Raw genomic sequence first — 12,809 nt, 5'->3', positions numbered from 1 at the left:
TGCTCTGTCCTTTTTCCAAAAAGAAAAGTGCATTGGTAAACTTGATTTTTATATTAAAGGCTAAAAGCTCATGCTTTTGTCTAACTTCCTCGTCCAACATGTCAAAGGGTAAAGCTAGTCTTGAAGGGCATAAAAAAGTTAATTTAATTTAAATCAATGTTAGTGACACACATTTTCTTTTCTCTTTGAGCCAATAGTTCATTTTCAATTTTTTTAATAACAAAATTTATGAGTTAGATTTTGAACAGTCACGGTACACAAAACTTGCCTCCAAATTCAAAAAATGTTTATAAAAATATTTTTAGATTGTTCACAAAAAAAAAAAAATCTTCACATCGATAATAAAATTTAAGCTTATGATTTTACACCTATGAGCCAAATACATTTATTATTTGTATTTAATTTTCAACCATTGTGTGCGGAGTTAATAAATTCAAAGATATAGTCCTCACAAATCACAAATAATACAACTTTTTTTTTTAAAAAAAAGAAAACAAAATTACACTTCAGTATAAAATCACATGCTACTTTTACTTGAAGAAACATTTATTAGAATGTATTAAGAGAGTCCTACATTAATTAATTAAAAAATAAATTGAAAGTGCTTTAATAGAAAGACAAACATAATATATATCTAATTTAACAAAGTTTAATGTAACATCAGAGTCATATGATCTGGTACGCAGACAAAAAAAAAATAGAGAAGGAATTTTTTTTTTAAAAAAAAAGACAGAATATGAAAATGAAAATTGTAGAAGAAAGAAAAAATGAATGAATGTAAGACGCAGGCCAAGAAAAACAAGAAAGTAGGAACATTTTACATTAATGTTGACATTGCTATAAATAAAAAATTTAATAATAATCTAAACTCTCGGTACATATAACAGGATTAAGCCACACTATTCGACATCCTATAAATAGTTGAGCCTCCAACATTTTTATTTCACAGTTATGTTGATCCGTCTTTAATAAATTCATTACTTTAATCACTGAAATGGGGATACAAAATGATTAATTTCATAGTTTGATCTGCATTTTAGTTCCGAAAATCCTCAAGTCTTGTCAATCATCTCTATACTAACCTCATGAATATGATCTCATAAGGGCAACCATTTAATGTACATGAACCAACCTCAATCTAATGGTCAGTGCCATGACCAGTGAAACTATATATGCTATGCATCGCACGTGATGGAAAGAAGCACGCCGCCATCTGAGTTTGTACTAGTAATCCTATGTTACTAATTCTAAATGGGTATGCTAGCAATTCTAAATCACAAAAATCCTACAATCTCTATTCCGTAGAATAGGACCCAACTTCAGACTCAATCTGGCATAACAATATCTGACATGGAGATGCCACAATTTTCCCCCCAGGAGACTTGGGGTATGTTTGTCTTCTGTTTTTAAAAATCATTTTTTATTTTTAAAAATAGAAAATTTTAAAAATTTGTTTGGATAAGTGTTTTTATTAGTTGTTTTTAAAATTGTTTTCATTTTTTTAAAAAAATATGGAAACAACTTTAAGTTGTTTTCATTTTATTTTTATTGTTTTTAAAATGTACTGCATTTAATTATTAAAAATTATAGTTATCTTAATTAATTTCTATTATTAATCACCACCGTTAATTGCCTAAAACCATTACCACCAATCCATTTTTTAATTCTATAACTGTTTTTGACCAACATAAACAAAAGAATTGTCATTTTATTTTTGTTTTAAAAACACTTTTGAAAACTGTAATATAAAACAGTTTTTAAAAATAAAAAATGAGAATAGAAACCAAACAGGCCCTTGAAAATACCAAATGTCTATTCTCAAGTACTAGGACTCCACCTGGCTATGTTAGTAATCCTAAGTCACAAGAATCCCATAATCTCTATCCCGAAGTAATAGGACCCGACCCCACTTCAGATATTCTGAACTCATGGAATACCTCAATTAGGCATCTTCAAGTCATTTGACCTTTTCAAGCATTGTAATATCCCTACGACAGCTCCTTATTCTTGTATGAGTCAGGTTCAGCATCAAATGAACAGTTTTTCTGGGTCATGTGCTTCTCATTATAGCCCCCTGAATGAATTTCTGAACTCGTACCTGGAGTGGAAATCCTTGATGGATTTAAACCATCAGTCAGACCATTGCCTTCTGTATTGACCTCGTTTGGATTCACACTATCCTCTCCTTGACTGTCATACAATGAGTCCAGAGTTTGCAAAGAACTGTCTTCCCCGTTAAGTTTTGGCTGGCCTTCCCCTTCTGATTGAGTTAAACGGGAGTTACCTCCTCTAGATTCAGAAGAATCATCATCAGAGAGAACACATTCATAATCAGCATCTATTGCAGTCTTCAGCTCTATCGGTTTCTGCCTTGGTCTAGATTCCAGGTCACTCTCGTTGGAATTGCTGACAGAATCAGGTCCTAATTCCTCCCATGGGGATTCTTTCTCTTCTGATCGAGTTAAACAGGATATATCTCCTCCAGATTCAGAAGAATCATCATCAGAGAGAACACATTCATAATCAGGATCTATTGCAGTCTTCAGCTCCATTGGTTTCTGCCTTGGTCTTGATTCCAGGTCACTCTCGCTGGAATTGCTGACAGAATCAGGTCCTAATTCCTCCCATGGGGATTCTTTCACTCCTGATTGAGTTAAACAGGAGTTATCTCCTTCAGATTCAGAACAATCATCATCAGAGAGATCATATCCATAATCAGGATCTATTGCAGTCTTCAGTTCTATTGGTTTCTGCATTGGTCTTGATTCCAGGTCACTCTCGTTGGAATTTCTGACAGAAACAGGTCCTAATTCCTCCCATGGGGATTCTTTCCAATCATCTTCAGAGTATGAATCATGCAACTCATTATCTGAATAGTGGTAGTCTGCATCACTTAGTTTTGTCTCTTGTGCTTCGAGAATTGATGTTTCATTAACAGAAGCATGTATGCCACGATTTGCAGGAAAGAAACATGCATCCTCTGTGTCCACTCCAGGCAGACTCTGGATGAGGTGCGATAACTTAGAATAACCAAGCTTCCCAATATCTAAATGATAGCCATACTTCTGGAGAAAGAGCGTTCGTATCAGACCCATATTGCACCCATTCGGGTGGTCCTTCAATATCTTACTCACAAGTTTCTGAACATCTGCTGTCATGTCAGTTCTAGACTTCTCAGTGCTAGACTTCTCAGTGTGCTCTTTTTGAGGGGCAGGTGAAGAAGCCTCAGTATGAAGAATACTCTGTTTTTTATCAACTTGACATTCTGATGATTCTCGTAAGTTAATTTGTCTAGTTCTGCCTGGAATGACACGGAAAGGAAAAGCCTCAGAAGGCCTTTCCTGCAGCCATTTCTTCTCAGATATTAAAAAACCCACCAATAGAAGTAGATCACTTTCACTAAGCGAGCGGAGAACCTGGGGTCCATACTTTTGAAAACTAAGCGCTATATCCTTCCTGTTAAATAAAAGATATTGCATATCATTACTTCGAGGTTCTTTCACCACATGGCTATATAATGAATATCATAGAAAATTGAGAAAGTCTTGCAACTATCTACACATTGTTCATTTAGTACATAGAAAATTTACAATTTTTCGAATGAGCTGTAAAGGACTATTATACTAACCAACCTGCTTCTTGAGTGGAAGACAAGAATTGCTCCTTTGGAGGTGAAAACAAAAGATTCCATTTCCTCCCAAAAGGAACTACAAGAAAATAACTTAGGCTCTCCAGAATGATTCACTGTCTGTCTCAGTTCTGACAACCCAGCCTCCATAAATTGACTCGCCATTTGTCTCTGTTCAAATGACTGAAGCTCTTCAGAATGACCGAAGCTCTGTTTTAGACTTGATAACTCAGGCTCTTTATAATGACTAACTGTCTGTTGCGAACTCAATAACTCAGGCTCTTTAGCGTTACTAACCATCTCATTCCTGTGAGCGGTCAAATTATGAGTGTTTTGAACTTTTTTCCTGAATGGCCACCAACTTCCAATCCAACCCATGAAAGTTAGACGTTTGCTAACAGTACTGCTGTGAGTTTCCGTGTGTCCACCGCTGCTTTTGGCAACCACAGATTCAGTGCTTCCAACAATGTGACAAGTTGCAGTTTCTGCAACAGCTTGACTTGCATCAGTAGAGCAAAGTATTTCATTCTCCTTAGGAGGCAATTGACTCTTGGTCTTGGTCACATCCGCAACCTGTTTGACTTTCTCTGGAATATCTTCCCCACTAAGTTCATGAGATGAGGCCATTGAAGTAGCCACATGATTCAACTCCTCATTATCAACTAATTCTGTTGATGACACAAAACTGCTTGCAATGGGTTTAGGAGATTTTTTGGAGATGTAATGTGCAATAAGTCCTGCAGGTACAACCTGAAGATGTACACATGCCACTGATAAAAGCAAAAGGGAAAACTTTTTATATCCATAGTAATCTTTAGGCAATGAAATACCAGCTTTTTCCAACTCCATTCGAAGACATGTTAAAGGGATGCCGTTTGGATATGAACTCAATATTTGATGAACCTGCCTCACAACTAACTTTGGAATTGGACGTAAGTTCAAACCTGAGATAGATTTTGGGAATTCCTCAATTCGTGGAAATGTAAATTTCTTTCCATCTGGGAAAGGGTCTTCAAGAGGTTCATCATGGTGACCATACCAAGTACCATACAAACCATCAGGAGGATGATTGAAATGTTTTCCCTTAACATTTTCTCCTCTAAGTAATAAATTCCAGTGCCACACTATAGTTGCTACACTGCAGAGAACATTAGAAATCTCCATACTAGCAATTAGGATATTGTAGTTATTCATTCTCAAACGATGTAACACTTCTGCAAAATCCTTATCACCAGAAATTAGAAACAAATGAGCTGGAGGAGGATTTTGGGAAACCCAATACATAAGGTCAATTAGAAGAGATCTATCGGCACTATTCTTTCCACCTGCAATCATGTAGTTAGAGACAAAATAATTTTGAAATGTGAAGAAATAATGAACAATACAACAGAAACATTGCCATGAGAACTGTAAGCATAACAAGAGAGATGCAGAAAAGGACCAAAACTCCCCTCTTATCTCACTCTCTCACAGCCAAAAGCATGCTTTTGTTCATTACTTTCCAAATTGAAACTTATATTCAGCCTCTAAATTAAGACAGATCACGAGTTTTATAGTCCAATCAGCCACCCAATTACAGAATAGTGGAATATATAAATAGTGAATGAGACACCAACTTTTGAATAAAAATGAAATGCAGTAACATACACTCACTATCTGAATGGTTCCATGAAATAATCAGCTTTGACCATTTATTCTCTGTGTTTCCCTCACCTAAAACAAGTGGGCAAAAAATACAAATAAACTACAAATCCCAACAAATAAGAGCAACAAGACCAACCTTTAGGAACATGGATGATTTTGATCCCAGTAGATGCGAGAGCCTCCTGGTTAGTCCTTGTGAGCTGATAAACGTCACCAAATGCCTTAATTTGAAGGGGACCCATGATCCCTTTGGCTCTAACTGCCTCACTTATGCAGTGAGCAATTTTATAAACATTCACATCAGATGGTGGATTACAATTCTCAAAATCCCACCATACTGGAACTGGTATATTTCGGGATTCATGATAGTGACATCTAAGTAATGAAGAGTTATTCAACAAGCTAGGGAAGTGACAAATTTGAAAGAGAAGAGGACAAACTAAAGATGATGAAGAACAAATGGATGAGAAAATGAAGATATTTTTGGAAAGCATACGGCTGACCATAGTGGGCAAAATCAGAATCAAATGCTTAGAACCTCAAATCATAAAATCATAGAGATAAGTGTGGAAGTGAGAAACACTGAAATACTGAACTCTGAGTGGGAAGAGGAGTCATTAGTTCAGAGAAGCCAAGCTCTGTTTGCCCATCCAATCTTCCACCTCATTCAAAAGCTCTTCCTCCAATCCTCCTTTGCCAATTCAACCTTCGTCTTCATGTTGAGATACCTGCTTTGGTGTTGATATGAAGTATTTCTCAACGAGCTAAGGCTGCCTCTTAACTTATACATTGAATATACCCATGTGGCAGAGCAACCCTATAAGTGAGTAAGACAACAATCACAGTAATGAAATTAGCCATGGTTTGGATGCACCAAAGAAAAGAAGAACGCAATGGAGGATGGGAAGATAAACAAGCAATGAAGAATGTTACAATAACAGTTTCTAATATATTTGTCTTCCTGCTCTCCCCATTTCATCATTGATTGGCGTCTCATGGTCTACTTTGACAAGGAGGAAAATGTTTGCAAATTGCAATTTTAGGGACAATTATATTGGATGCATGACCCAACTATACAAAACTTATAGTTATAATAAAAAATTTTAAAAATCTGAATTACTTAGAAAGTCATTTCCATTAATTTTCAGCATCTATAGTCTAAAATATATACATATATAGACACTAACGATTTTCTCCTAGTAATTACTTTTGTAGAGTTATAAAAGGATTTTGTTATCATCATCATCATCATCATCATTGAGATTTAGATTTCTTATTATCAATCTTACTTTGCAGCTTTAATAAAACACACAGGCATGTGCACACAGGATAAATATTCTCTCCAATCTCTATTACAAGGCACCTCTAACTGCCTCACTAGAATTGAGGAGAGGTGATTAAGTCATTAATTTTGTCTGAAAATAAAATAAACTTCCAACTTTAGCTATATTAAAATGAAAAATTTTCAAACTTACATTACATTCTCTCTTATAATTCATGAGTTTAAATAATGACAATATTGGAAAAACTTAATTAATACCCTATCAAGTGTTTTATATTAAGGATCATCAATCTCTTCTAGAAGATGCCTTATAATAAGGACCAGAGTAATTCAACACATTTTCCTATCATCATCTAAACAACAAGAAGCCTTATCTAACAAGGTGAAGTCAATGTTATCGTCTAAATTTCCCAGAATTATAAGAGATTTTTTTATAATAATTTAGCATAAGAAACTGTGCAAGGAATCAAGCAATGGAGGTCATCATTCCCAGAAAATACGCGGGGTAATGAACTGGAAATCATGGAACTGCCTGCACAAAAGAATGATATAGAGTAATTCCAGGTATCAACTTCCAAATACACATCATAAAACAATCATACAAAAAAGAAACTAGAAAAGCAACTCCTCTAATTTCAAGTTAGTGCCTTTCTGAACAAACTATACCTTAACAGTGATTTTACAACATAGTCATCTGTCATCACTCATCTCTTATGAAATACAGCAGCAAATATACTAAGATTTCCTGTAACGTATAACATACCTCTTATGAAATTTCTAAGACTTTAGTTGATCCAAAATCTTACTAAACATCTAAAAGAATAGAAAGGCTTACTTCACATTGACTAGAGCATTATTGAACAGATGGGAAAAGAAAGTCTGAAACAGGGGAAGCAGCGCATGGAATTTGTTCCTTACCTCTACCAGCGCGAAGACGCTGGAGAAGATGGAGAATGAAGACACCGAAGTTGATGGAGCCAGTCACCTCTGCCTCCGGAGGATGATGGCAAAGAGAAAACGAAGAAGTGAAGAATCGACGCAGTGTGCCCTAAACCCTCACTGCACGTTCATGCTATTTACAGTCTTCCCACGTTTGCTTTCGCATCTTCACTGTTCACTCTGATTTTAAAAGGAAAGCGGGAAAAATAAAAAAAACCCAATAATGTTTACATTCCACCGTCATCAAAAAATACAAGGATAATGACGTACACTCACTTCATTTAAAAATATAAAAAAAATTTTAAAAGTTAGATGTTTAAAAATATAAAATATTTTTAATTTTTTAATATGTAATTATTTTTTTAAAAGTATCTCTATTGATAAATAATTTTATGTTTATTATAGGTGTTTAATAGAAATAAATATGAAAAGATATGGTTAGTTTGAAAATAGATAATTATTTTATTAAATGTGAAATTCAGTTAAAAATATCTTATATTTTTTAACAAAGAAGTAGCTATAAAAGAATCAACTTAAATTTTAAGTATTAAATTTTAGAAATTTGTAAGTTCATTTTTTAATTTTATAATTTTATTGTGATAAATTTGTAACTTGTGTTTCAAATTTTAGTCGAGAAAAAAAATTTATTTATTCTTCAATCATGTTAAAATTTAAAAAAAATAAATAGTAAATTTATCATAATAAAGTTACAAAATTGAGGGCTAAATTTATAAATTTTTAAAATTTAACATTTGGAATCTAAGTTGAATCTTTTTGGAAATGAGACCTCTCTGTCATTCTTCAAAAAATATAAGATAGTTTTAATCAAATTTCACTTCAAATAAAGTAATTAATTATTTTTTAATTAACACCATCTTTTCATATTTATTCTTATATAATATAGTATTTTATTTTAAAATAAATAAAAAGTGACTTATTTATTAAAAATGATTTTAATAAAAGTAAATTAATTATACTTTAAAATATTTAAAAAATTAATATCTAAATTTTAAAAAAATACCTTATATTAGAAATATCACATGCATGCATGCAAACGCATATCATCCCTGAATGATCTCGTTTATTATTATTATTATTGCCGCAGAATGATCTCGATTCTTGCGTTTGATTCTTGCTTGGTATCTTTGAGGTCTCCTCTAATCTTCAGCCTCATCTAAATTTTTATTTAAAAAAAAAAGAAAAAACTAATCTCATGAAAATTCCACAAATCATCAAACGGATTGGGGTTTGATAGTGACATTGTGGTTGAACCGTTGTTGAATTACTCTTACTAAATTGATATATTTTAAATAATATATGTTTAAAATAAAAAATAATCATCTATGATAATACAAATGAATAATTAAATTCTTAGAAAATAATATATAGTAAAAAATTGTAACGTCAACCCGTTCTTCAATATCTTCATCCAAAATTTACATACTTAATTTATAATTTATAACTTATAGTGTTAGAATGCTTACACGTTTCATACATGTTTGTTCATTTTTCTTCCTTTTACGTATAAAACATTAACTGCTTTGAAAGATTCATTTGCCTCAAAAGCAACTCTTGTTTATTGAACAATTGATTCACTCAGCTCTTTCCTTAGGAGATGTTCTCCAACATCATTAGTTAAATGTTCAATCTTAGAGTATTTTTTGTTGCATGGACTCTAAATTTGTATAACATCTTTTTGGTGGTTGTAGTTATGTAAAATCCATTTGATTTGAAGCTTTATATATTCAATTTTCCTTTTTTGAGGAAATAGGTTTGTCTAGTTGGATTATCTCCACTCTATTCCAACTACACAGTGATTGTTTAGACCTTTAATTAAGAGGCATAATTATTTTGCTCAATCTAATTTGGAGGAAAAGAAATCTAGTTTTTCATAATGGAGTCATTTTATTTCCTGTGAAAGTGGTTAAAGAATTTGATTGAACTTATTTTATCTGGTAAATATTTGTTAATAACAGAATAAATTGCAGCCTTCTCTTCATCACTTTGCTATTCATCCTACTCTCTAATAGATTGTGGTGCTGAAATACCATATCCTTGCGTCTGAAATATTAGAATGATGAAATATAAGATTTGAGGAATCTTTGGTTAGCTTTGTTTTATTGCAATTCAAATTTTTTATATAGCATCAAGTGGAGACGTTCGATCACCATAGAATCAAATTGTCTCAACCTCCTTTATGTTCGGGTTGCTTTTACATGGATTAAAGCTTATCTCCATAACACCACCTCTTCAACAATGTTGCATCTACTTCCAATACTTTAACTATTATTTGCTCCATCTTTTATTGCAAGGCATTAACAAGCTAGTTGCTTTATTTGGTATGTTGAATTTGATGTTTCTCATTATCTTTGTCTTTTCTTGTCTCCTTCTCTTTTAGACTTTTTAACTACTCATGTTTTGTAAACTATTGTTTTTTCTTAATGTTATTGTTGATTTTTTATAAAAAAAAATATAAACATAAATTGTAACAAAAAAAATGATTAAATTTTAGATTAAATAATAATTTAACCTCCCAAACTATAGGTTCAGGAGCATTTAGGATCCTAAATTTATTTTTTATACAATGTTTCCTTTCAACTTTTGAAAATAATGCAATGCAATCCCTATTAATAATAAAAGTTAACTTTAACCAATGGTTAACCATAAAATGATAAAAGGGATCTTAAAAATTACAAAAAAATTTTCTTGATCTTTTTTTTGAAATTTTTAGGTCCTTGTTTGTGATTTTTAGAACCTTTTGTTTAATTTTTGGTCCTTTTCTATAATTTTTTAACCTTTTTTGATCATTTCCGGTTAACTAATAGCTAAAGTTAATTTTTGATTACGATAAGGCTACATTACACCATATTCAAAAGTTTAGGAAAACATTATATAAAAAATGAGTTCAGGGCTTCAGATACTTTCGAACCTATAATTTAAAGGTCAAAACATATTATCCAATAATTCTTAATTTTTTTTAAATGTAAGTGATCGCTTTAACGAGAACAGCCACCATTTTTTATCAATTTTGACCAATTCTTTGGTCTCTATTTTTTTAATAAAAGAAAAAATAGTTTCAAATACATAAAAAATTAAAAGAAAAAAATGAAAATAATACAAGTTGGAAGCTAACAAAAGAAGTTAAAATGCAGGAAGCACACATCCACTTGCGCTAGTTTCAAACGCAAACTCAGAGTGTAGAGTGTAGACCACATTGAAGTTACGATGGAGAGAAGAGAGCAAATGTCTTGCAATCATCGCAAACCAAAGCCTCCGACTAAAGATTTATCAAGGAAGAAGTTCAGCCAACAAAGGAGATTGAGGTCTTAAAATTGAAGATTATTAGTAGCAAGAGTCATGGTCAGGGTCAAGCATAAGGTTAAACGAAGGCAAAGAATTTCAAAGTCTCTCAAATTAATAGATATGTATTTAGACCATGTAAATATGATAGCTTTAGCTTGTCATCTATCATGAAGAATTAAGATTTTTGACCACCTTGAATAACCTCTGATTTTCCTTGGTACACATAAAGTTCCATCTGTCTCCTTAAAAATTTGGAAGACTTCTTTTAGTAATAGTCACAACCAAATTTCGCAATCCCAATGAGCTGTTGGAAGCATTAGTTCTAGATGCATGCAGATCAATTTCATCTCATGTACATATATGCTTTTGAAAGTGGTACTAATGATGGTAATCTTGAATGGCTTTACAAAAATCTAGCTTGTGATCATTATGAATGATAGAGTTTTGGAGCTTCTAAATGTAATTGATTAAAATTATGAATCTCTCCAATATATCAAATTTGCTATTTGAAATAAGATGCTTGATGAAACCCTTTAGAGATTTCAAATAGCTTGAATAATCTGAAAAATCAAAATTCAAGGATGAAGCTCCGAACCAAAGAGCTCTTGAAACAGGACAATTGAAAAAGATTAGGAATGGTTTCCTCATTTTGTATCCAAATGGATACTTGTTAGTATACAAGTAATGCTTTTGGATAATATCATTAGTGGGAATTGCTTCATAAAGAAGCTTCCAAAGAAAGGCAAGATGCTTTCAAAGGAGCTTATCGTATGTTTGGATTATTAATTATTTGAATTTGGATTTGGATTTGAGCAAAATTTCTTTTTTAGATATACAAAATTTTATGAATTCAAATCCAAATCTATTTTAAATTATAATTTTCTTATAATTTCAAATTTCATCTAAATTCTAGTTATTTAAAATTATAATTACTTTAAACATCTTGTTTTCTTCACATTTTCATTATTGATATTTTTATAACTCTCATATCTTTTCTTATCAATTGTCAATAAAAAATAGAAATAAACTCATCATTTTTATTTTTTTATTTTCATTTTGAATTTTGATTCATTTATCTTCTTCATTTATTTTTTTTAAATTACCTAAATAAATAATTTTAAATTCATGAATTTCAAATGTAAGATTTGAAATGCAAGATTTCAAATCTAAAATTTAAATCCAAATACATCAATCAAATTGCTACCTTAAGCTTCCAAAAGTTAGACTAAGGGAAGTTATCAAGATTGTTACTGTCCAAATTGGTAATGAGAGACTTGAAGCCTAATGTTGAATTGTAAGAGTCAAAAGTGCACCCTTTCCATACCAACTTACCTTGCTGTCCCGAGAAAGAAATAGGAATATAGAAGAAATAGCTTTAACTGTTTGAATATGGTAAGTTTGTTGTAGGACATTAACATTCTATTTTAGTGGAAACCAGGGGAGTTAGTGGAAGAGATAAGATTAGAGATATTGAGATGGGTAAAATTCAAATTAGTGGAAAAGACCCTTCCCAAATCTATTAGTAAGCTTAATATTCCTCCCATTGCCAATATTCCACTTTAATAGTCTGATGATGATGTTAGAACAACTAAAAACACCCTTCCAGATCAATGAAGTATTATGGGGTTTCTTAATTAAAGCAAGCAAGTTAAAATCCACATTCTTTCTTTTTAATGAAGAACCTACAAGAGAATTATCAGGTGATTGAGTTTAGCCTAAAAATTTGCTTAATTAAAAGAATTTTATTGACTATATGAATAAGTTTGGGTCCCATACCTCCCAAGTGTTTGGATGAGAATAGGAGTTCTTTGTTTGCTAAATGCATTCTTTTCTTGCCATCTTGAATGCCCAAAAAAAAAAAAACAAGAAGAACATCCAAACATTTAGCATGAATGTTGTTATAGATTGACATCAATAACTTAACACAAGAAAGCTGATAAATGTTGTCTGCAAACAAAATTGATTTGATAATATTGTCAACTTAGAGGCTTGTGAGAGAGTAGAAGTCTTCCA

The 12,809-nt window shown here is 32.0% G+C and overlaps 1 protein-coding gene across 3 annotated transcripts; it reads right to left on the bottom strand.

The window, feature by feature from the left end:
- Positions 1–964: 964 nt before the first annotated feature.
- LOC129296579 (uncharacterized) lies at positions 965–7,628 on the bottom strand. 3 transcript variants are annotated; one of them, XM_054935159.1, is made up of 4 exons: positions 7,473–7,628; positions 5,409–7,086; positions 3,633–4,953; positions 965–3,456 (listed from the first exon to the last, which is right to left on the bottom strand). In XM_054935159.1, exons 2-4 carry the CDS (start codon positions 5,776–5,778, stop codon positions 1,989–1,991), a joined length of 3,159 nt encoding a protein of 1,052 aa, XP_054791134.1. In that variant the 5' UTR covers positions 5,779–7,086; positions 7,473–7,628; the 3' UTR covers positions 965–1,988. The 3 variants fall into 3 exon arrangements, with proteins under 3 accessions (XP_054791134.1, XP_054791133.1, XP_054791135.1); XM_054935158.1 differs by having other exon boundaries at positions 5,409–6,089; XM_054935160.1 differs by lacking the exon at positions 7,473–7,628 and having other exon boundaries at positions 5,276–5,542.
- Between the last annotated feature and the right edge of the window lie 5,181 nt (positions 7,629–12,809).

The sequence above is a fragment of the Prosopis cineraria genome, unplaced genomic scaffold (assembly GCF_029017545.1).
Source record: "Prosopis cineraria cultivar Desert tree isolate PC_DT_omini unplaced genomic scaffold, ASM2901754v1 PC359, whole genome shotgun sequence".
In the NCBI taxonomy this organism is placed as follows: domain Eukaryota; kingdom Viridiplantae; phylum Streptophyta; class Magnoliopsida; order Fabales; family Fabaceae; genus Prosopis; species Prosopis cineraria.
This window is presented reverse-complemented; position numbering and strand designations above follow the sequence as displayed.

What these genes read in the sequence shown, in the direction of transcription:
- LOC129296579 (XM_054935159.1), bottom strand. Translation starts at nt 5,778, where the DNA reads ATGGTCAGCCGTATGCTTTCCAAAAATATCTTCATTTTCTCATCCATT. An exon ending in AATCATCCATGTTCCTAAAG is followed by an intron (nt 4,954 to 5,408) that starts GTTGGTCTTGTT and finishes ACATGATTGCAG; the next exon opens with GTGGAAAGAATAGTGCCGAT. An exon ending in GTCTTCCACTCAAGAAGCAG is followed by an intron (nt 3,457 to 3,632) that starts GTTGGTTAGTAT and finishes TTTATTTAACAG; the next exon opens with GAAGGATATAGCGCTTAGTT.